At 38.6% G+C, this 25,641-nt stretch overlaps 2 protein-coding genes across 2 annotated transcripts; both read left to right on the top strand.

The window, feature by feature from the left end:
• The first annotated feature begins 538 nt into the window (after nt 1-538).
• Nucleotides 539-18,398, top strand: LOC131426115 (rab11 family-interacting protein 5). Its single transcript, XM_058588564.1, has 4 exons — nt 539-1,166; nt 9,923-10,067; nt 15,923-17,515; nt 17,727-18,398. The coding sequence occupies exons 1-4, from the start codon at nt 1,136-1,138 to the stop codon at nt 17,731-17,733; spliced, it is 1,776 nt and encodes a 591-aa protein (XP_058444547.1). The 5' UTR covers nt 539-1,135; the 3' UTR covers nt 17,734-18,398.
• Nucleotides 18,399-23,369: 4,971 nt separating this feature from the next.
• On the top strand, nt 23,370-24,714 carry LOC131425427 (aurora kinase B). The gene is made up of 2 exons (XM_058587343.1): nt 23,370-23,766; nt 23,824-24,714. The coding sequence occupies exons 1-2, from the start codon at nt 23,444-23,446 to the stop codon at nt 24,431-24,433; spliced, it is 933 nt and encodes a 310-aa protein (XP_058443326.1). The 5' UTR covers nt 23,370-23,443; the 3' UTR covers nt 24,434-24,714.
• The last annotated feature ends 927 nt before the right edge of the window (nt 24,715-25,641 follow it).

Here is a 25,641-nt window from a genome sequence, read left to right as displayed (position 1 = left end):
TCGCGGTGACATCTGTAAGTATTCGTGTTATTGACGAGTTTAGAGGCGTTTAGCAGAGATTAAAAAGCGATAAGGAGAAACTGTACGCGATTAGGTGTAATTATTTCGGATTACATGAGTTAACTTTTTGTTGCAAGCAAACATTACACCTATCAAGTTATAGTTTCTCACATAGCATTTGTTTCTCAGTGTTAGCTGTGTGCTTCACAACAAGAAAGTTGACAGCTTTTCCTGTGGTTGTGGTTGTGACAAACTATACGTATGTGCCAGAGTTGCCATATTAAAATCTGTATTTTAAGTTCAAAAATCTGTGTTGCATGTTTTCGAACATTAATTGCCATTTTGATAGAATATTCACAAAAATCTGTAGGAATCTGTGAATTTTATTAAAATCTGTGATCTGTAACACAGAATCTATGTAGCGAAACAGGTAAAAAAAATATTTGGTTTTTCAAAAAACAAAATCTGTGAATATGGTAACTCTGATGTGCATCTTGTCGTCTTGTATGCGAGAGAAAAGACCCAGTAAATAAATTCTTTCATTTTTGCTTTTGTCCATTATTCAAAGTCGAATTAGTCACTCGATTCCGTTCGTATCGAAAAGTTTCAGTGCTCTGTTTTCTGCTAGTTTGTGATTGGTATTTATTTATGCAGATAATGCTTCTTCCTGTTCGGTCGTCGGGTGTGACTCAATAATTTTAGTGAATTACTGCGTGAGATGGTCTGGTAAAAGTTTCTCTATCAGACACAGCACTTGTTAATGGAAAAATTGTTATTGAAGTTTTCTGCTCAGAATCTGTTCATCGCCAGATACAACGGGTGAAAAAGAGGAGTATAGGAAAACCAATCGGGAAAAGTGGAATTGATGGTTTGTTGGCCTTCGTGGCAAGTAGCACTAGCAGTGAAATTTTTCTTGCTTCGGACAATAGCTGCGCCCATCTGTTGTCTGCTGCTGACCGATGCATAGATAGAAAATCGACAAAAAAAAGTCTGAAGAGTCTAGGATGTGAATCTTTCGACAAAGTAGCTAAGCTGTGTCAGTGAAGTAATAGGAAACGAACGTAGTAAAAACGTGTTAAACAAACAAAATTTAACAAGCTTTACATTGTAAAGGAAAATATCTGCTGGCAGCAGAATGTGGAGTCCAACTCATATACAAGTCACTGGTAGGTATATGCAATGTTCGCTGTTCTGTCCTGAAAATAGTTTAATTGAACAACGAAACAGGCACCAACAATATGAAATTTGTTATTTCAATTCGCCAATCGTCCCTGAAAGGCAACGGCGCCCGATACATGCTTGGCTGATGAAGCGAAAGCGCGTGATGAATAACTCACGTGTAAAGTTTTGCACTCCTTCCCTACTTTCATTATTCCAGAAAGTAGACACGATTAAGTACCTGTCGGTCTGCCGAGGAAACAATTTGCAACATGCAAAACAGTTTGAAAATGTGTATGCAATTATGAGCTAGATTCAATGGCCTCGTGACATTATGCATCCAGTTTGACCGGGATCGAAACAACTGGCTTCCTGAGGGTACCGACCGCAACCCCTGTGCGTTTTTTTTTTTGTTTTTCACTATCCATTGTTCACTTTTAACGACCGAAGAGAAATCTCTCTGCTTGCCTTGGTCAGCGGCTGCTTTTTGGTGACGTTTGCTGTTTCTGTTCGATTGATGATTTGCTAGTGTTTGTTTGCTGAATATCGCAATAAAGTCTAACCGGAGATCTATCGCCGTTATTTTTTATTTTGTCAGGAACACACTTCTCTTCTTATCCGAATCATACCTTAAAAATCTGTTTTTTTTTTTCTAAATAAAATGCTTATTTTGAATCGATTTTTGATTTTGTACATAACGAAAAATCTCAATGATGGGTAAGTTTAATGAATTCGAATTCTCTCTTTAATTTACTGTTCACACAGATAAATACCGATCTCTGGTTTTGGCTTGGCTTGGCATGATAAAAGGTTTGGGACCTTTTTTCGCTCACTTAAATAAGCCCCGGTGAATCTTCGCTTCGGTTTTGTGAAGTTATACCACAGAAAAAGTAATTTTTCAATACTGATATGGCCACGCGAAATCTCGAAGCGAATGCTCCTAATTTTATCTCACTCTAGAAGTCAATCTATCAAACAGAAACAACAAATCTCACTCTAACTAATGGTTTTTGTATACGAGATAACTAATGGAGGTGAGATAAAGAGGGTACCGTTACCCTATTTTTATCTCTACTATTGGTCGATCGTTAGTCCTGAGCTGAAACGGTGGCCTTTATTACCCTTCTTGCATGCACTTCCTCTTACATTTCACTCATCATTTCACCCATCAGACATCCTCACAAAATGAACTGGATGAACATCGTTTAACAGCTATCAGTGGTTTGCTCACATGTTCAGTCTATATTATTTTATTCTATTTTACAATATTACATCTCATTCCACTGTATTCTATGGCACACAAACCACCAATAAACCAATTCACACTGGTAATAAGGGCCGGTAGTATGAAAATGTAACATAAAACAGAGCTCAATTAAGCCCATACCGGCCTCTCCAACCACGGATGTTGGAGCGTAATGCAATCAACATCTTATTCAAGTCGTTCCATATCTTATTCATTTAATTCAATAATGAAACTAAAAATGTAACACATATCATTGTAACGCAAATTGATTGCATGTGATGATGTTTGCAATACCGTCAGGCCCATTTACCACGGGAGGGATTTTGCAACTGAATTCTGAATTGTTCTTAAATCCAGTTCCAAAATTCAGTCCTGAACCTAATCTTTAGTTCTGGTGTAGACAAATAAATGATGCCAACAAAAACTCAACTGCTGTAAACATTGGATAAATTTTGCGAATCGGTTCAAAATCCACACAATTTACTAATACGAACGTTTTTCTATATTCGGAAGTGAGAAAGAAACATGTCAGTTTTATTCGTATTCACGTCCTCCAGTTATGTCTGTGACATTACCCCCTCACCCTTTTCCATGAAATCTTCTTCTCTGTGAGTTGTTTAAATATGTTTTACGTTCCGTTGCTTCCTATCCCCGAGAAATGAATGACAAGATATGATATATTACTATTGTGATTAACATTTGATGCAAAATCGAAACGAAGATAATACGACAACGGGTTCTCAAAAAAACAAAACAAATTTGCATCATTTCTTTTTACAATGAAACTATGAGAACGGAACGGCAAAAAAGTAATAAACCATCTTGACCAGGATTGGTGTTTTAATGATCGTGCTGTTCTATTTCCACTGTTAGAAAGGAAATAAACACGGGGCGACTTGAAACTGCTTTCACTAACGGTACCTACCATAGAAAAAAGTTTGATCGGTTTGAAATCAAGAATTAGATTTCCAAAGAGCCTATTCTGCCTCCGGCGTGGTGTTTCGTTGTGGAATTTTATAGAAACGGCCGGCGCCGTGCTTGAGCAAAGTTGCCCTTGAGTACCGCCCGCTTGCCAAAACGCATTCCGCAAATTGTTCCGCAGGTTGATCTCTGGCACTAAGCAACGCGTATTTGTATTCAGTAAACTGTCTGTGGATAGAGATGGAAAAAAAAACAATTCACACTCACAGCCGACTGAGATCGTATGAAGTACTATCTGCTGCGGCTGTCATCGTTAGTCAACAAATTGCGATTTATCAATACAGTGAATTAATGCTTTCGGTGTGAAACAGAATTGAAACGCAGCAATTTCGGACTGATAGGAGCTGATAGTTGGAATTTGCAAACAATTTTTGTTTTTCAACATCAGTACCCTTGCTCTCGTGAATGTTTGACAAATGAATGCACCAATTTACCGAAACAGTGCGGACAGTGCTTGGCGACCCAATGAAAAGTGAACGGCGAGATTCTTTTCATTGCGCTGAGCTATGGCAGACGGTTTCTTAATTCACATTCAAACATTTCACATAGCGGTTTTGTGGAGTCATTATCGGTAGCCATGCGTTTTATTATAACTTGATGATAACCGTATATATTTTTGCAAAGCAGGTGGTACTGATAATACAAAAGATAAATTACTTATTCAGACATGTATTGAGCATTATTTTTTTGAATTTACTTCAGTCTAAGATTCAGATATATGTAACCTACATCGTGTCATCGTACGTTTTGTTCTGGGTTCGATATGACACTTCACAGTGCGGACTGCAATACCCCGTTAAATCGATTGTTCGACCAAACGGTGGCTTCCTAGCTACTAGCTATTGTTCGGAAATTCATTAACTGCTCCAGTTCCGAGTTCATCTAGCGAAGATACGTGCTAGTATTTAGTGCAATTTTCAGTGCCAATCAAACCCAGTCTTTCCGTTTCATTTCCCGAATCGTACCTCCGACTTGGCTGGCGACGGTGCACGGTTCAATTAACTCCCTATACCGACTTACTGATGGACACAGTGTGCACTAACCAACAACGGTTATCAACGGCAGTCAATAACAGAGGAACGCTTGAGTATATTTTTTTTTTCATTCTGCTCATTCGAGCTCAACCAGCAGAAATCTCAATTGCTCACATGGGTAGCGATCCGGTAAATGAAAAAAAAATGATAACATTAGGTTCAAAACGCCCCATTTGCACAATCAATGCTATGTAAATTGAAGCTGAGTTATTGTTTTTTTTCCTCTGTTGTAATATGAATTCAAATCGAATTTATCCTTCGGAATCGATGACTTTCTTGGTCCTTTTAGTAATTTATGACGTACGGGTGTGAAGCTAAATTTGACGGATGTTACGTTCGAAAATTGGCCAACTTCAGCTTGACGCTTGTTTTGTCATCAAACATTGAAATAAATCGCTCTTCAATTGTTGCTCGTGTATCGCGAAAATTCGAGTTACCCGTACGCTAACTTGGCGAAATTATTGAATGGGGCCAAATCAAGTGTCACCAATATAATAAAAGTTTTCGGAGAACGATTGTTGACAACCAGGAATTCTGATTCGGTAGAAAATCAAATGTCGGAGGTCGAAAAACCCGAAAAAGTGTAACTAAATGTTTTCCAAGCAGAACATTAACTCCGTCTCCGTCCGAGATGTCGCAAGCTAGCTGGCATTGTCGTCTTTGACCGTGCATCAAGCTAACAAACCTGTCGGATTTACAACGATAAGCAAATCACATCGACCAAAGTACTACGATCGACGAAGTTTGATTGCGTAGCACAGGATAATGAAACCTACGCCAAGACAGGCCTTAAAACAGCTTCCTGGAAATTAATTTTGAATGACGCTCACGAAAAATAGTTCGTGTGGTAGAACATCTGATGTTGAAGGTTTGAAGAATGTCATTTACATCACTACCGGCAAATTTTGTTATCTGAAAAATCACTGATGCCTTTCTTTAAGCTATACAACAGTCGCGCTATGTTTTCACCACGGAAGACAGTTGCCAGCGAAATAGACCTCAAAACTGGCTGACGTTGTGTGTCGAGAAAAGTTCCTAGGAAAGTGGTGCAAGACTTGATGGAAATAACAGCTGACTTCGGTAGAGCAAAGTTATTATGATGACTAAAGGATTCAGCCATCTTTTTCCATGATCGAAGACGACTACATTGTTGACATTTTAAGGGTAGCTCGTAGTGTCTCTCCCATGGATGTTAGGGTCCCAATTGGAGAAAAACTCTAGCAGTTGACTCAACTCTTGATGCAACTTCCTCATCACTAAGAAAGTTTTGGAATGCAAGAAAAAGGTGACAATCTCTAGGTACCAGGGTCAGACAATATGGTTGTTTCTTATGACCTCAATTCGGTCAGTAGTGTCTCGTGACCAAATTTACGGGTTGTGCAATTTTCATTTCCATGAATATTTTTTCGCAAGTGATGGCGAAACGAGGTGCAAATTTTTATAAAACTTACTGGTTAATTCATCTAGTGAGCAGACCTTGTTAGTTAGTGAATATATAAATCTACCTTGTGACTATTAGCCCCTGGTTTCCGCTTTCGAAAACAACGGTAAATTAAAGTTCTCATTGTTTTGAAAGATGCAATTTCATCCAGATTCGACTTCCGGTTCCAAAATTTATAGGGCGATGAGTGTCAAAACTTTCAAACTGTCATACAAAATGATGCAAAACCAGTATGAAATTTTCGAAATCGAAAAAAATAATGATTCCAAAAGTGCAAAAGTTTCATGCAATTTTAAGACTTTTGACGTTAAACATAATTTTCGATTTCGGAAATTTCATGTTTTACTCCCCTATTGGTGCTTTTTCAAGATCGAAAATTTTCAAACCTTAACCGCCGGACAGCACCCCTTACCCATGCCTGATTTTGCTCAAATTTTGTATGGGGATTTTTTGCCTTTCTCAATCACTATGAAAACCGACTTTTCTAACCGAGGCCCGGATGGGCGAATGTTATATACCATTAGAATCAGCTCGACGAACTGAGCAAGTGTGTGTGTGTGTGTGACAAAAATATGCACTCACTTTTCTCGGAGATGGCTGAGCGGATTTTCAAAAACTAAGATTCAAATAAAAGGTCTTATGGTCCCAAAGCCTGCTCTTGAATTTCATTTCGATCTGACTTCCGGTTCCGGAGTTACAGAGTAATATGTGAAAATTAGAGAAAAAGCGTACATTCAATTTTCTCTGGAACAGCTCAATCTATTTTTACAAACTAAGATTCAAATTAAAGGTTTTATAGTTTACTAAAAATTTCTGGAACATTTTATCCGGATCCGACTTCCGGTTCCGGAACTAAAGCGTGATAAGTGAAAAATTTCCAATTTCTTTAGTATTTTTTCACAAACGATGGTCAAAAATGGGTACAAATCCCATAAAACTGTCTGACAAATTCTTCTAGTTTGCAGAGCTTGTTAGTTTGTGGGCATAACAAATTAATTCGGCACTACTGGTCCCCCCTTTTCCTGTTCCGGAAGCACTGAAAGTGGTGCAGAAAAACATTGAAAATAGAACTCGCTTCGATTTCTCTGCGATGCTTGAACCGATTTTCACATATCTTGATTTGAATTAAAGCTCATATAATCTTTAAAGCTACTGTGAAATTTCATCCGGATCCGACTCCCGGTTCCGCAGTTACAGGGCAATGAGTGTCCGAGTTTTCAAATCGCCATATAGAATGACAATATGTACCACACCGGAAGAAAAAGAAAACACAAAACAAACGATGCGTGCTTTGTTCTATTTAGTACAAGCTAGAAAGAAAACGAAACGGTTACGGATGTCTGCTACTGGTGTGTAATATTGGTAAAAGACGATGATGCGGTTTATAAAAATTATAGCTATTCTATGATCAGTGCGACCGAAAGAATAAACGAATGTCAATGAATTCAAATTTTCACATCCGGTAGTGCAGTAATACGGTGCCGGTGGTGTAGTGATTAATAATAATGATAATAGTAATAATAATAATAAAAATAATAATCCTACCACATGTTTTATGCTGCTGATTTATGCTGTTTAGCTTGACTTACATATGCAGAAGTAACAGAAACACAGGTTCGCTTCGTTTGTTAGACTTCGTTTAAGGGGCGGGTAGGGTCTAACTCTTTTGAAAAATCTTTTATTATTTAAAACATTTCAAAAATATTCTGTGAAATTTTGAAGTCTATCGGAATAAAACTCAACAAGTTATGGGCCTTTATATTTGCCGATCTCATGCTACGAAGAAATAAGAGCTGCGCGTACAGGACCAAGATTTCTGCTTCGATTGACTTAAACACTTGACAAAGCATTCTCGAAATGTTTCGTTATAACAAAATACAATAGAAAAAATATGGCTTTTTGAGAATGCTGAAGCCTACGTGCTCCTTGAGTAATAAATTGTTTCCTTCGATTTTATAGACACTAAACTTTAAACGCGTTTTTCTCGAAAGCAGGTTTTGAAAGTACGTGTCCACCGTCATTCAAAAACTACTGCACCAATTTTTATCAAATTTTGCACACACTTTCTACATATAAAAAACAGACCCCAACGTTTTCCTTTTCGTTGTTTGTTACTATGGGGAGGTTTTACAGATACAAAATGGACGATTTTTTCGTGAAAAATCGTATTTTTAAATTTAACCAACCACCAAAAATTAAAAAAATCAAACAGAAACTATGCTGCTTTGATTTGTTCACTTCTGATTAGTCTGTGCTGAGATACAGTGGACATCGCAAATCATGATTTTTAAGAAGCGTCCTCAAAAATACCTCTTCACTGACAATATTTTTCCACGAAAAAATTACAAAATGTTGTTCGAATGATGCTTTTTATTATACAAAAAAATTGTTGAACGATAGTTCTGAAAAAAAAAAATCTAAAAAATGATATTTTTGCTTAGGGCATGTTCAAGAGTGTTCCAGTTCTAGATGCATAATTTATGTCAGTTTTAAAATTTAAATCTGGAAATTATAACAAGAGAAACTGGCAGCCCCAGCACCGATTTACTCGTGTTTCAAAACTACAAAACATTGAACGGCAGCGTGTACCAGTTTTAAATTTGACAGTAGAACTGTTCGAGTAAATAAAACTAGAACGGATTGCTGGGGATACGTTTGTTTTAGTTTCAGTCCTATTATAGATCTCCCACATAAAACTTCAAGCTGCTGAATTCGCTCTTAGTATTCTGTGACAGTAAAACATTTCAAGAATGTTCAATAAAATTTTCAAGTCAATCGAAGCAGGCCTGAGCCTCTTGCCTCTTCGCAGTATGAGTGCACAACTTCCAGTGTTTTGTTCCGATAGGCGAGAAAATTTATATTGTTCAATTCTTGAGATGTTTTTTTTATAAGAAAATAAGAATAAAATCAAAATGTTTTTTTTTTTTCAAAAGTGTTAAACCCTACAGTCGATTCCAGTTTACTCGACCTGATATTACCAAGTCTAGTGGTTCATCGCTCCCAACATGACTGAAAGGCATTATGGGCATAAACTCAGTATCTGGAAAAATTATATCATGATGCATCAGCGCATCCAACGCCCACCTACACACACACATACCCACCATCCATGCAAGCTATGCTCAAAGACAACGGCTCACAAGCACGATTCACCAAATGCATATTTTTTATGCTCACGTGTTTCTCGTTGAAGTCAACGTGAAAAAGTGTTTTTCTCACTGCACTGGGTCGAATACAACTATTTAGAACACGCACATACAGACAGACAAACACATTTCGCAAATTCCTTAGATAATGCATAGTGACATAATTCGATTCCCAAGCCCGTCGTGGCGATAGTGATGGTGCTAAGAAGGGAGGGGAGTAATGTGTTGCGAGTGTTCCGTTTGAGTCACCCGTCAGGTATGACCCAACCAGTCTACGGCCATGAATCAGGATGAGCGATGAACTGACAACCTTCGGTGTTTTATCGTATGAATTTTGATTGTCTGTTATCGGCTCTGAAACATACACACCTTACACTAATTAAGTCAAGAATTTTAGAGCCACCACTAATTGTGCGATAAGTGGAACACTAATGTGAGTTTGTAAAGAAAAAAACTTACTTATCTCACACATTAGCCAGAGTCGAACGGATGGAGAAGGTGCCAAATGAAAGCATCTTAAATTTGTTTGAACTGGAAAGTGCTACTTGAAGACAGGGGCACCAGGAAAATATTTCTCCGACAGATCATAAAAATAAACACTTTCATTTTCCTCGAGTGCGAAAAAATAACCGTAGATGAAAGTATGGAATATAGAAGCGGAAGAAATTCGCTCCGAGGGGCGGCTCCATTCGTGTGGATTTAATTACGCTAAGTGACTTGCAACAAGCACTTAACGTCAGCCAGCAGCAGCAAGATATTTCAATGCACCTAAAAAAATGCATTCAGATTTGATTGTTTAACCATTGCATAACCACTTTTTTCTGTTTTGTTCTTATTTTTTTCTCTTTCTCTTCTCGGTTTTTTTTGGATCGATCTGAATGATGGTAAATGGCGGAATGATGTCCCATCGATGCAGTGCAACGCGCGAAAGGTCTGCTGATCAAGGGCAAGCATGGCACCAACAACTGTTTCGTTATTATCGCCCTCGGCAAAGAGAAATATCAGACATCGGTCAAGGAGAAGGCGCCAGACGCGGTCGAGTGGCATGAGGAGTGTGAACTGTACGTATTTTATGCTAAGCAGTAATATATTAGTCCGTTTTCTAGTGACAGTTTGTTCGGTTCCAATTTATCTTATACCTAGGATGATTTAAAGATGTTTGTGTAAAACAAAGAGCAGCATTTTTGTGTGAAACTGAAGGGTGATTTCATTGTCAAACTTGTTCAGATTAGACTATAATTTAATCACGAATCGTTGTTTGGTAATTATTCATGAATGAGCGCTGGCAAAGTTGAAGGAACTCCCTACTTTTTTATCGAAAAGTTTGTTTTCGGCGACGAAGCTCTTTTCTGGTTGAATCTGGCCGCATCTGGAGCGAAGACTCGCATTGGAAAAGTTACCAATGCATCTCAAAAAAGTCACTGTTTAGTGTGGATTACGATCCGGTGGTATTATTCATGAAATACCTGCTGATATGTTTGAACGAGTGTTAGTTGTTCACTGTCAGCTCCTGATTTATTGTTTATTTCCATGGATGAAGTTGAGAGATGATTGACGACAATGTAATGGATATACTTACTGTGTAAAATTTTTAAGATACGTAATGGAAACCTTTCAAGCGCTAGAATTTTGGAAAACAAATGAAGCGTATTTTATATGTTATTGAGTCTAGAACTTGAAATGTATTCAGAAAAAAACATTTTTTAAACAGGTGTCGATTTTTAGCAGTGTGCATACTGCGATTTCATGCTTGTGAGAAATTCTGACAGCTGGCAGAAGCTTCAAAAAGTTTGCAGGCGAAATTGCGTCATTCTCTCGCCACATCACGTCTGACAAGATCGCTCTTCCTTCTTTTCTTCTGTTCGACTTCATTTGATGTTCGTCAATCCTGCATGTATGTAGAAACCAGTCATGAGACCAGAGGAGAAGCTTTGCATACCATGTCTGGTAGTGCAAAAGCAGTGTTTTTACCCTTCATTTATGCTTCTAATGGAAAATATTAATCCAAAAGTGCTAAAAATGCAGAATATAGCAAGAATTCGGCGGAAACAGACCCGTTAATAACCGCTCTGCGAAATGCTCTGCCGGAAGCGGTTTTTACCTGACTTTTGTCGGAATTCTGCCAGCATTCAGGCAAAACCGACTGGCAGGTGTTGCTAGGCGTCTGGAGGGAAATCTGTCAGGCACGTGCAAGCGGGTTCATCTTTACCACATTCAAAAAAATAATCAACTTATACACTCAAAAAAAAAATAATCATGTTATAGTTACCTGAAAAGTTATGTGAATATTTTCCACCCTACTTTTCACGTAGGTTTTAATGGACTGGCATTTAAAAACTGTTTAATGCATAATCCAGTAAAAGCTACGTGTTTCATAGGTAAAATATAATGTACTGCTCATATCACATTTACCTATCAGTTCATATAAAATTTCGATACCAGAGAATTACTATTTTATATACTGGTTGAAGTCGAAAGGGAGATTTCAGATTTTTATATAAATCTAGGAAATGAAAAATGCCATGAAAAATAAAACATTTATTTCAGAAAATTAGCATAGAATTTTAACGGTTGAAAATTAAAAGCAACTAATAACGTCGTGGGATCTCGAATCGACAAGCCTCCAGAAATCGTTTTGTTGTCACTGCCATCCAACCGAAGCTGAAGTCGAGATCCGAGAACTTGCACAACACTACCGATGCAGGTTGAGTTCGCATTACATGAGTCCATTGTCTATAGCTTCATACCGATTCTGAACTCGTTTTTCGGTGGACCACCGGCCTGTTTGAAGCATTCGAAAGGAGCGGGCACACTTCCGGACTCACGCATGCACTCGGTCCAGTCGAACACATGGAAACTTTCATATTGGAATGGTCCGGTCGATGTAGTAAAAAATTGTAATTAAATTACATTTCTCGCAAATATTACACTACTCACACTTTGAGGGCCACTGTTCGCCATTTTCAAAATCGAGTTTTTCACACTGGAAATTCACGTAGATTGTTTGATTATCATTTTAGGGGATGTTCGTGTAACATTCAATTTCGTCACGTAAAACATTCAATTTGACATTTGATACCAGTTTACGTGATTTTTCAAGTGAATCGAACGTGAATGTTTATTTGAGTGTAGTTATGTAAATATTTTCCAGCCTACTTTTCACGTAGTTTTGAATGGACAACCCTTTTGAACTATTCAATGTTAATCCAGTAAGAGTAACATGTTTTATAGATAAAAGACAATGCGTGTTTATGATCAAGTCAACTTTAAACTGCAACACGTGTTACTTTGCACCAAATGCCGAAACCTGATAAAATTCGATTGCAGCGCCGATAAGATTGTGGGAGTGGGTTGAAAAGGCTATTAACTGACAACATCTGCAAAATCGAGAGATTTATTAAAAGGAAAATCACAATTACCAAACTAGTTACACTTTAAGAATGCACTGCTCTCCATTTTACTGGAAATTCACGTGGATTGTTTGACGATTGGTCAATTCATGTAAATTGTATGTGAGGACTCTACTAGTTATAGACGATGTTCGCTTAACATTCATTTTCGTCAAGTGTGTAAAACAAACCATTCACCGTTTGAAACCATTTACCAGCACTCTCATTGAACATAACTCAAAATCGAGTGACACATCACTCAAATTCATAAAAAGTGCACGTACTCTAAACTTGAGTTACCACCTATCTACTCATTTTTGCGTTAAGGAATGAAATTGTCAAAATATGAGTAATTTTTACTCAAAATAAGAAAAAAAAAATTTGTTCAAAGTTTGAGTAAGTTCAACTCAAAATTTGAGTTCCTTGCTCTCAAAATAAAGAATTTTTTCTTCGTAAATTTTCATATACAAAGTTATTCTTCTTTCTTTTGAATGCGCAAAATAGTGATTCGAAACCGTTTCCTTTTGAACGGTTTGGAGTAAAAATTGAATTATTTTGATATCCTAAGCTTTTTTTTTTCACTTTTCACTTTTCACTAAGCATAATTGAAACCACAAAACATCGATGATTGACGTTGATTCATGTTTTCAAAACCAGATCTAGAAACGGCAATGGAAAACGACGTATTCTTGCATTCTTTGTTTCGATAATAATATTCCGAGAATGAAAACGCACTGAACTGCAAGAAGTATTTTTTTCACTCAAATGTTTAAAAACTCAACGCTTACTCTAATGTAAGAATAAATGCGAGAGAACTCATGGCAACGAGTTTAGTTTACTCAAATCCATACTCAAATTTTGACATATTGTTCCAGTTTATGAATTTGAGTAATCGCAACTGAAACCATGAGTTATGTTTAAAGAGCGTGAGTGATTTTTAATGTAATTTTAACGTGAATTTTTTGTAATGTAGTAAAGATGGAATCGCGCAGCAAGCATGCCATTGAGCAATTTGACGTCTCTGTTCGACATACATTTCTCGATGAACATTAAAAAAGGTACGAAGTGCAAATGACAATTTCTCTTGGTTTACTTTCTCTCTGAATTATTACGGTAAATTCCTGTAATTTCCAACAAATTCTACAGTTTCTATCGAAAGTTGATGGTTTTTGCTATTGTCCTATGTAAAGTGTTAGAAGGAAGGATTGCTGATTGAGCCGTAATACTCGAAAGAGAAACTTTCATTTGCACTTAGGACATTTTCTCGTGTTTGTCTTCATATATTCAATCGCGGTCAAGTTTACAGTGGGCTCAGTTTTACACACTGAAAAAATCATTTAAAATTATCAAAAGCTTACACTGAGGAGAATGCGCTTAGATTTTCATAAGTTTTGAACTTTTAACCAAGTTGGGGGTCAAAGGTGCACGACATCCTGGAAGGAGCGACAAATATCATATCTTACTGTTTGTATCGGCAGTTTGATTGACTTAGCTCTGGTCGTCACAAGCCCCGACCTCATGCCTACACGGTGTCAAATGATGACTGGTGACTCCTGTTTTTAGCAGAATGAGGAGGTGCGGAGTATTAGCAAGCGGTGGGACAGAGTGCAACTGTTGATAAGGAACTAACATCTTACTATAGATGTCTCGATTATCAACCCACTTTGTGACTGTTGCTAATATTCTTAACGTGGGAAGTGTGCAACATGTAAACTTTTATTAACAAAATTATAAATTTTATATTATTAATAGTAACTATCCTATTGCCCTGAGCTTAGGATGATAAACTACAGGGCGCGTACCCTGCTTGGCGGATGAGGGTGGGAGTCAATTTACACTTCGTGTTGACCAAGTCGGATCATACCGAGATCGATCGTTCGCTTAAAACGGTAAAACGAATTTATTATATCATCTGTATTTATCACAGAGTTGACATGACTGATACTGCTTGAAATTGACAATGGGCCATTGGGTTGTTTCAGGCATTACTGATGCAATTGGGATGCTTATTCACCCCGGCTCTGTGTTCTGTTCGAGTCGGATTGTTTCGATCGGGTGTGAAGTTTTGCGTTCTGTAGCTCGATCGAGTTCAGGTTTTTACATTCGTTTGACGGGGTCCGACTCGATCGGGATGCAGAATGGGGGTGATTAATATATCACATTCGTCCAGAACAGGTGAATTAAATTCAAAAAGTGGACTTATTATTATCAGAGATGCCAGAAAAAAATTTCAAATATCTTCAGACAGCGTTGCAAAAGTCTGTATATCTGAAAACAAATCTGCTGTTAGCAAATATTGCAGAAATTTCTCTATGATGTATTACTAAACGAACTTAGAAAAAAGGTCGCGACAATTTCAAAAGTCTGTAAAATTTGCAGATTTACAGACATATCTGCGGTTCTGGCATCTCTGATCAGGAATAGGAGCGGATTGACATCTTATGAACCGTTGGGGAAGTTTCAAACCTTCCGATCCGGTTCGATATCGGTACTGATGTTATACAGGTTGCATTGACGGCGAAACTGATCAGGGCAGGTGTGAAGACATTTTAAGCAATCGTGCCATTGTGTACATACTGTGGCTTCCCTGGACAATCTGGTGTTGAATGCGCATCCTTACCTTGCATCATATGATCCAACAGACTTACTAACACCTGACTTTATTTTATCTTATTTCATTTCATGGTGGGGGCGCAATGAAACGAGAATGTTGAAATAAGGAACTGTCATCGAAGGCCTAAGAGCAAGGAAATTTTAGGAAGAAGAACCCTGGGGCGTCTCCAGAGAACGACGAAAAGATGGTAACTGAGTGATAACTTGACCTTTGTTAAGCTGAGGTAAGGTGGGGAGAGAGGGGTAAGTGCACTATTGTTTTTAATGTCACTTTATTATTATTACCATTATTATTATTATTGTTATTATTGTAATTATTATTATTGTTCCGTACGTTTTATTTTCAGCCACAAAGACAGTAGTTAGTAGTAGTTAGTAAACTTCTAAATGCTATATTTCCCTATTTATCTCCACTATCCCTAACCTAATGTATCTGAAACCAGTGGGACTCAGAGCAGCGCCTGCTGGTGGAGGAAGCCGGTGTGCTATACGGTCTAGTGCATATCAACGGTCAGGCTTTAGTAGGCTCACAGCCAGCTTGAAGTGAACCTCACTCAAGCAGATGGGCGGACACGGTCTGCCAGGTTGTGGGCTGATAAATTACAAGTTTTGAACTTTTAACCAAGTTATACTCAGTCCCATTGAAAACATGATCTTCGGTGTGATGATGCAATATTCTCAGTAGAAGTAATGATTTCTTTGAATTCGATTTCTAAAACCGATCTGGAAAATAAGAATAAGCTCTCGTGATAAAGAAGATTTGACGCAGAGTTACTTCGAATCTTTGCTTTGTAGCGAATACTTTTTGTAGATAAAACAATTGACCAAAAAGCCATTTTTAATTCCAATTACGCGCAAAGCGACACAAATCCCCTACAACTTTCACTAATATTCGAATTTCTATCTGCTTGCAGACAAATTCCAACGCAGGGCAATCGGGCCGAGCTGGTACTGACGGCTCTCCACCATAATACCCTCGGCATCGATGAGTTTCTGGGTCAGGTTGTCCTACCACTGAACGAAATGGATGTGTACGAACGACCACGATCCCGGTGGTTTAAGCTGCAAAGTAAACCGGGAAAGGAGAAAAAGAAAGAACGTGGCGAGCTGGAGGTGCGCATCGCGTTCACCGTAAAAGCCGGATCTTTGACGGATCTCAGCAAAAAGGAGAAGAGCAAAAGTTCGATTAGTAACCTTGCTTCCAATGTCGGCGGGTCGCTGCTTAGTATCGGGGCGATCGAGAAGCGTAAAGGCCTGAAGAAGTTTGCCAAATCGCTCGGGTCTAAAGTTCACATAAGCGGAATTGGGAAGAAGAAACACAAGGAAGGGGACGGTGTTCCCGGGGACGATGCCTCGTTTACCGGAAGCTATTCAAGCATTGGAACACCGAGCGGACTAACCTCAAGACAATCTAGGCAGACATTCGGCGATGCCGATCCAGGGGTAATCAGTGAAGATGAGGACGAATTTGTATTCGATAATCTATCTCACAAAAGTTCGGGTAGTTCCTTGAATATCCGGGCGCAAAGTGGAGGAGCGGGACACATTCTGCCAAGGTCGGCTACGCAGTCCAGTGCATCAACACCGGACGAGACCAGGAAGCAGAAATCGATAACACTTCCGCCATCGAAACCATCACGGTTGCTAATAGAAAACGAGCCGGAATCGACGGTGGGTAAAGTTGATGAGTGGGAACAGAAGTTGTACGGAAAACATCTCGACATTGGAAGCACTGATTCACTGAAGCGAAGATCCTGGGAGAATTCTCGAGTGATGCTTGCCGTCCAACAGGAAGAGGAAGAAGAAAAGGCGCAACAGAAAAATGTCCCTAGAGAACCAACCGGTCCTGCACCCACCTCAGTTACTGCCCCTACGTCACCTTTGCTGAGCAACAAAAGCCAGAAGGAGGACACAACTAACGATAAACCGAAACCGCTTCCTCGCGCTGGTTCGCAGGATATCGGCAAAGCCAATGAGAAACTGGTCCTAGACAATCAACCAATCACCAGCAGCACCATAAGCAACAGTCGCAAATCGGTTAATCAACCATCGCCGAAACCCGAGAAGGATAGTAATTCATTTACCAGAAAGTTGAAGCATTTTATTAAAGACCACCGGGCAGAGTCAATGGAAAATCTTTCCAGTGCTGGTGCGAAGAAGCAGCTGAACGGAACCAAACAACATCATCTCAAGCAGCACCATATAAATAATGAAAGAATCATTATCGGCGGTGAGAATGGAAGCATCGGAACAGGTGATATTCTTCCGATGGCAGCCCGACAGAGCAAACTAGTGACGGAAGTATCACCGGAGATTTTGGCTAAATACGAAGGCAAAACTCGCGAAGACATGATGAAATTGGCGCACAATTTGGAAAACGAAGTTCACTATCAAAAACAAAAGGTGAAGGAATTGGAAGACTATCTGGACAGTTTACTGCTCAAAGTGATGGAGTGCCACCCGAAGATATTGCAAAATCCGTATCAAAAGGCTCATCCCACCAAGAGGTGAGTGAAGTTTTTAATGCTGCTTATGTGAGTTTGGTTTGTTCACCCTTCTATCACTAGTTCTAGTTGGTTTTTCAGAATTACGGATCGTGGTACGGGATTAGTTTTATTCTTAGCCTGTATATATCGTAGTTTTTTTCCCCAATCTGTCCTATCACTGGTTGCTGCGTGATTAAAAACCGTGTGCTTCACCTATTCTCTCTACTTACAGTGGATGATTTGCCCTTCTTCCTTACAGTGGCGTGGGTAAACAGCTGATGGATTGCGTCTATCTCTAGTACATATAACTAGTAATCTAACCCTACCCCTCCCTCCAGAGACACACTAAACCACTAATCACCGAACTGATCCAGTATGCAGCTACTGTCGTCCAACGCTAGGGTAAGTCCATCCGCCGAACACGCGTGGTTCAAAAGACAATACTGTACCGAATTAACCACGGGGAATTGACTTCAATTTAAATTTGATCCTCAGAGGAAATCCACAAAAAAGTTAGCATTTTTTTTTAAATTTTGTTTTTTCATTGTATGATCAAATTTGTTCTACCATCGGTTTACATCCATTTATTGTTGTTTTACCCTCCGTACTTGTCTAGAACAATCATCCGTAATTTGAACGTTTCTCATGCTACAATGGCAAATGTAACGCAAGAGTACTCTAAGATTTATTACGTATTTTAAATAAAAACAATGTTATTTTTTACTAAATCACGTTTATCCAGAAAACTAAGAAAAACTATGAACCAAGTTGCCTTAATCGAAGAAAAAACGTTATAATACAGTGTGCTAGACAGAAGCTCGTAATCGATATTGTACACACTTTTTGAATACAATTTTTGTGCGATGCAAATAAACTCATATTTTACAATGGTTATTGAAGATAATTATGATGATTATGATTCATTATGATGACATCCTTCCCCGTCAATCGTCAATCTGGTGATCGTAAATTCCTGCTTGATAGGTCCAAACATCTTACTGATTATTCAAAAATCCACATGCTCGAAATTCATTAAAATAATATGCTGAAAATTTGGTAAAGTGCATTCTTTTCCTTTTCCATAATATTATGCTGAACTTGAGTTGTGTTACGTTGTGACGATAATCTTGGCGGATTGCATACTGATATAATATTTTCTGTTGATTGACCAATAAGAGTTGCTTAGGAAATCGCACTGGGATTTTATACCATTTCAACTCAAATTGAACATTTCAACAGTATGATAGCAAATTAGGTTTTGCCCCGGGGTGCATTTTTTTCTTGGTAGGCCACTGAACACCTCTAAAAACACGAAAAGCGATGTACGTGGAAATTTGACCTTTGGGAATTAACATTTTTTCGAGTTCTCAATAACCGACAAAAACTATTTTTTTCACTCTCGACGCACACGCCTACTACGATACGTCTTCCCGAGCCTGAGCTTTTGAAAAATTGATTCCACACGCTCTTTGAACATAACTCATGGTTTGAGTTGCGATTACTCAAATTAATAAACTGGAACAATATGTCAAAATTTGAGTAAAATAAACTCATTGCCATGAGTTCTCTCGCATTTATTCATACATTAGAGTAAGCGTTGAGCGTTTAAACATTTGAGTGAAAAAAATACTTCTTGCAGTTCACAGCGTTTTCATTCTCGGAATATTCTTATCTAAATAAAGAATCCGAGAATACGTCGTTTTCCATTGCCGTTTCTAGATCCGGTTTTGAAAACATGAATCAACGTTAATCATCGATGTTTTGTAGTTTCAATTATGCTTAGTGAAAAGCCCAACATAAGGATATCAAAATAATTCAATTTTGATTCCAAACCGTTCAAAAGGAAACGGTTTTGAATCGCTATTTTGCGCATTCAAAAGAAAGAAGAATCAGCAATTATATATTATGCCGAGATGATTACCGAGATCTCGGTCGTGCAAATCAAATCACCGAAATCGACAAAACGTCATTTTTTATCTCAGCTCAATGGCTAAAAGACAAAACGCAAAGTTTTCCTTCACTCAATTTTCTGAGAGATGACTGAACTGACTGCAACAATCCTAGGCTCGTTTGAAAGCTACTATTGCATCATTGAACAAGTTCGAAAATCACATTGCAGATATTTCTGGTGTCGAAAATATATCCGTATAAGAAACGTAACTGACATATCGCATTCTTCATATTCACACATTTGTTCAAACAGTGACTAATAATCAAGTTCAAATGTATTATTTCAGATGCTTTTGGTTTACAGAATGTTGTCGGACATGCTACAACTATAAATGTGGCAAGAGAAAGACATTATTACACCTTTAGGTGAATTAGGACAGGTTTTGAATAATTCATTTAGGTTTAACCAGACCCTGTCAGCTTGGAGCGAAATCAATCTTCAGTTCAGCAACGCCATCGCGCGGCATCACATTCAACCTATCATGTCAATTGTATGGATGCGCAGTGCTGCTATTTTGGCGCGCACGAATTTGACATTTCTGTCCCCTACTTCTATGTACGAGATTCGATGCGGACTCGCCTGAGGGCGCAATACTTGCAAAAAGGATGTTGCCAAAGAACTGTTCGGGAAATGTGAGAGTTGCGAGTATTGCGCCCTCAGGCGAGTCCGCATCGAATCTCGTACATAGAAGTAGGGGACAGAAATGTCAAATTCGAACTGAAGATTAATCTCACGAACCCTTTTTGCGAACATGGCGCCCTCAATCGAGTACGCATCGAATCTCGTACGTAGAAATAGTAGCACTGCACACCCATACAATTGACATGATATGTTGAATATGATGCCGTGCGATGGCGTTGCGGAACTGAAGATTGATTTCGCTATAAGCTGACATGGTCTGGTTTAACTAAAGATCCATGTTGTGTGCCGTTTTTCTTTCATATACATGATTGAATCATTGATTTGTCTAGAGAATAATGCAATGTGAATTAATTTTCTTTACTTGGAGTGACAATAGTCGATTAAATTGTATTAAAAATTTATTAAAATTTTCATACAGGAAAAAATATATGAATCACTATGGTTGAATATCTGCAAAAGTGGTATCCCTGTACCTTAGCCTACTGGCAGACCCTGTCAGCTTGGAGCGATCTCAATCAGCCCCCTGCTATGACGTCATGAAACTGTGGCCAGCATCATTTTGCAAAAAACAAAAAAAAATGAAGAAGAATGGCTAACATAAATTGGATATTACAAACTACTTGTTTATTCAGTACCCTTTACCGCACTTTCCTGCAAATTATCGATCAGATTATCATCACTACGATAATGAAATTAAGATTTTACTCGATTTAAAATGCTCGAATGTTTGTTTACCAGACTCTGAGCGCTCTGATTGCCCACCAAATGCCCCAGATGTTGGCTACGATAGCACTTGCTGGAGCGCCCTATCCTTGCCACCGGGCTGATCTCAATCTTCAGTTCAGCAACGCCATCGCACGGCGTCTCATTCAACATGTCATGTCAATTGTATGGGTGCGCAGCCCTGCTATTTTGGCGCGTACGCATTTGACATTTCTCTCCCCTACTTCTATGTATGAGACTCGATGCGGACTCACCTGAGGGCGACATGCTCGCAAAAAAGGATGTTGCCAATTATTTGTTCGGGAAATGTGAGAGCTAGATATCTTGTTAATATGATGTCTTTGCTACTGGGCAAAGTTGCCATATTCACAGATTTTTCTGTAAAACCACAGATTGAATCATTGATTTTCCCAGAGAATAATGCAATGTGAATTAATTTTCTTTACTTGGAGTGACAATAGTCGATTAAATTGTGTTAAAAATTTATTAAAATTTTCATACAGGAAAAAATATATGAATCACTATGGTTGAATATCTGCAAAAGTGGTATCCCTGTACCTTAGCATACTGGGCAAAGTTGCCATATTCACAGATTTTTCTGTAAAACCACAGATTTTCTTTCTATTTTGCTGCACAGATACTGTGTCACAGAACACAGATTTTATCAAAATTCATAGGTTTCTACAGATTTTTATAAATATTTCATAGAAATGGCAGATTATAAAAATGATTTTTCTCAGATTATGATCGAAAATACGCAACACATATTTTTCAAGTTGATACACAGTTTTTAATGTGACAACTCTACTACTGAGTGAGAGGTAAAATTTCATATGATAATGGCTCATTCAATCCGTTAAAGAAAAATAAATGCACGATTCTAAGAACGAACGAAAACTCGTGTACACTTTTCTTCTTGTTCGCTTTTCAAGAGCCGACGATAGGGATGGTACTCGGAAGGTCAAGTATCGATACCTAGGGTATCGGGATACCAAAATTTTGGGTATCGATACAAAGTATCAAAAGGCAATAAAGTATCGATACCTGTAAGTATCAATTGATACTTAAGCAGCAATCATTTCGAAATAAAATAAAATTGTCGACTGTGGCATTATTTAATGATGTACAGAAAGGTTTTTCCACTAGTATACGCATATTTCTTGCACTTCACCTTTCGTGACTTTTGGTCCACTCCACAGAATTTGCGCAAGCCACTGTTGGAGTGTTGGAGCCATCATGATTTCACATTTCACTTATTTTCTTAAAAATTTTCATGTCATAACCCTTATGTCATTACACGGATACTACAATAAAAGCCAATTCCTATTGAACATTTAGGAGTTTTGTTGGTTTGTGTAAAAAGCACATATTTTGTTTCTATTTCTTCGGCTCATCAGTGCTAAGCTTGCGGTTTAAATTGAATTACTAGGCGCAAGATGACAGTTCAATTTGAACTGCTTTAAGCACTGATGAGCCGAAGGCAAAACGCAAAGAAATAGAAACAATTGATATTGCTATTACGAAGGAACCAGGGAATGACGGAACGGAAGCGCCAGACTCGCGCATGTATTGGTATGGCGTGGACTAGCCGTTGTTGAAATTCGTTCTCGTCAATCTCGCGTCGTCCAAAAGGCGCACTGAAAGGGAGAGCAATGTGTATGAAAAATTTAAATGATTGAATCCTCTGAGAGTATGGTTTTTATGTGCGTATTTTGTTGATGGTTTTCGCTCATATCACTCTCTTTCAGTGCACTTGGGTTACGAAGCGAGATTGTCGAGAACGAATTTAAACGACGGTTAGTCTACGTCATACCAATCTATGCACGAGCCTGGCGCTTCGTCGAACCCCTAGAAAAAAATGTTCCTTTGGGGACGGGTATAGCAGGATGGGTTAATCGATGTCTTTCATGCAGCTCATCTGGGTTTGATTCCTAGCCCCGCACATAGCCTTAGAAAGTTTTTCTGGTCCGAAGAGGCAAATGACCTTAAGGTTGAAGCCTCTATAATTGAAACAAAAAAAAAATCCGTTGTAACGGGAATTGACTTTAATCTGTTCCGATACTATAAGTATCGAGACCAAAAGTATCGATACTAACGGTATCGCTCTGATGCGATATCGATACCAAAAATACCCGATTCTTGAAAGAAAGTATCGATACCTCAAAGTATCGACTCGGTATCGGACATCCCTAGCCGACGATCCGTTCAGCTCGTATAGCATGTTCCTTCCTTCATAATACAGTGCACTAGGTAGCAACGAAGTGAGCTGGTAAGCTGCGGTTCTTTAAAAAAGAGCGGTGAGCTGTCAGCTTCCTTTAATGATTCGATTCACTGGAACAGCTCTGGAGTGAATTGTCCATCTCTACAATGAACTTCTAATTAAACAGCATGTAGGATAAAATTTATTGTAAACTTCAGTTCGGCCAGCGATTCGAAAAAAAAATTGAAATGATTTTATTTCAGTGCATGTTTATCTTTGTTCCAAACTCACGATGAGTTGACCTAATTCTAGTTAGCCTAAGCAAAGTTACCACAATTCAAATAAACTGTCAAAATCGGTTCACGAAAAAGAAGCGGTTTGTGCATGTAGTGTTTGTTTTACTGTCGGTTGAACGTTTTTACTAAAATTCACAATGAATTCAATTGATAGAATTTTTACTATGGATGATTTACCCAAGCTTATCGAAGGGGTAAGCTCGGAACATGTTGTTGGAGTGACTCAATCAATAGTGAATATGATGTCGCATCCAGCGTACGGAAAAAAATACCTTTGGAGTAAAGACGATTTCGAACTGGGATGCGCCCTCGGACGGGGTAAGTTTGGCCGAGTTTATCTGGCCCGGGAGAAACACACAAAGTTTATGGTTGCAATGAAAGTGATGTTCAAATCGGAACTGGTCAAGGGCAGAGTAGAGAAGCAGCTTCTGCGAGAAGTAGAAATTCAGTCCAGATTGAAGTAAGTTGATGCAGAATTGCAGGAAAATATTTTTTTAGTTTTTTTTCCTCTTCAAAGGCATCCTCATATACTTCGTTTGTACACCTGGTTTCACGACGACCGCAGAATTTACCTAGCACTAGAGCTAGCATCGCAGGGTGAGTTGTACAAACATTTGAAGGCATCTCCGAACGGAAGATTCAACGAACGAAGATCGGCACGATATACATTCCAAGTAGCGGATGCACTGAACTACTGCCACGCAAACAACGTTATTCATCGTGATTTGAAGCCGGAAAATATTCTTCTGACCGAAGGCGACAACGTTAAACTGGCCGATTTCGGTTGGTCTGCTCACACCAATTCAAACCGACGTAAGACTATGTGCGGAACACTCGACTACTTGCCGCCGGAAATGGTGGATGGCAAAATTTACGACGATTCGGTGGATCAGTGGTGTCTAGGAATTCTGTGCTATGAATTTTTAGTCGGCTTCCCGCCGTTTGAATCAGAGACAACAGAAGCGACATACGACAGAATTCGACGACTGGAAGTGGACTATCCACGGTTTATGAGCGCTGGTGCGAAAGATTTAATTTCGAAGTTACTCCGGAAGCCGAGCAGTTCTCGTATCACGCTGGTTGATGTGATGAAGCATTTCTGGATCAAAGAGAATATGGACAAATAGGAAATATTAATTTAATCATTTTTTACGTTCATTTGTTTTTACTACATTCAAATATAAGTTAATTTTTTTCAATTGATTGAATGACTATGCGAATGACGAATATATGTTCTTTTCGCGGTTTTCGGTTGTTAGTATTGGTTGTTTGAAGCTGAATGCAGTTTCCAGTTTCGACCAACTACCGAACACAATGAATCAACAGCAATTAGGATCAAAACTATAGTTCAGTTTTCAATAATAAATAACGCTGGCTGTTGTTCTGGGAAATTCCTTGGCTGATTAAATTTGTATTACTCAATATACTCCAAAACAAATATACTGATGCGAACGTCATATCAATATGATTTCTCAATAACCCGTCATTGAACTTATCTTTTGGTATTTGAGTTTAGAGCAACAGCAAGGTGATCGTTTTGCACGGGCTGGTACCTTTGTTCCATCTGGTCATACATATTCATGTTCGCGGTCTTTATTGTTTCTGCTAATAAGCATACGTTTCTTCACATCAATTTTCCTCAGTTACATCGAACTTTTCGAAGCACGGGTCAGCGAAACCCAAGGAAAACCCATAGCTGTTGTCATCATTGTTGTCATTCTCAGACTCGCAATTTCCTTCTAATCTACAATCTCCGTTTTCGTCAGCAGATTCTCTCATGTCAGTATTCATTTTCATGTTGCCATGCAAAAGTTATGATCCAGAACGAAATGTGCATTAGGTTAGCGAGGTTCCGAATTACCGCAAGAATGATCTGGCGGCATCCGAGCTGCATTTTCCATAGGTCAAGCTAGATTTATGGTGGTCTGATCGATGCTTCTTGTTTCGGTTGTTTCTGCTTCTTATAGGTTCGAAGATTTAAACGTTCTTTAGCACGAAGAACATTTGACTTCGAAGTGCCCACTTTTTTGGCCACATCCCGAACTGAAACCTCCTTCTTTTGCTCGAATGCCTTCAGTATACGTTCATCCAACTGAGGGTTAGCAGGATTTTTTTTCGACCCGTTTTCGGTTTATCCTCAAAGGTGTTATCCTCACCGAATTTCCTGATTGCATTTCGCACGGCTTTTTCACTTACTCCTTCCATTTTTGTAATCTTTCTCATTAGCGGCCCTTACACGTGACAATATTATTGTCAATCCAAAGTATTGTCAATACCGTCAATCCAATTGGCTTGGTAACTTGAGTCCGCGTTTTTCGAAAAAATCAAGCGTTTG

This window comes from Malaya genurostris, chromosome 1, assembly GCF_030247185.1.
Source record: "Malaya genurostris strain Urasoe2022 chromosome 1, Malgen_1.1, whole genome shotgun sequence".
Taxonomy (NCBI): Eukaryota; Metazoa; Arthropoda; class Insecta; order Diptera; family Culicidae; genus Malaya; species Malaya genurostris.
This window is presented reverse-complemented; position numbering and strand designations above follow the sequence as displayed.

Excerpts from the sequence above, each read along its gene's own strand:
- LOC131426115 (XM_058588564.1), top strand. The coding sequence starts at position 1,136 with ATGTGGAGTCCAACTCATATACAAGTCACTG. Across the intron at positions 1,167-9,922 it reads AACTCATATACAAGTCACTG|TGCAACGCGCGAAAGGTCTG; the intron begins GTAGGTATATGC and ends CCATCGATGCAG. Across the intron at positions 10,068-15,922 it reads TGGCATGAGGAGTGTGAACT|ACAAATTCCAACGCAGGGCA; the intron begins GTACGTATTTTA and ends ATCTGCTTGCAG.
- LOC131425427 (XM_058587343.1), top strand. The coding sequence starts at position 23,444 with ATGAATTCAATTGATAGAATTTTTACTATGGATGATTTACCCAAGCTT. Across the intron at positions 23,767-23,823 it reads GAAATTCAGTCCAGATTGAA|GCATCCTCATATACTTCGTT; the intron begins GTAAGTTGATGC and ends TCCTCTTCAAAG.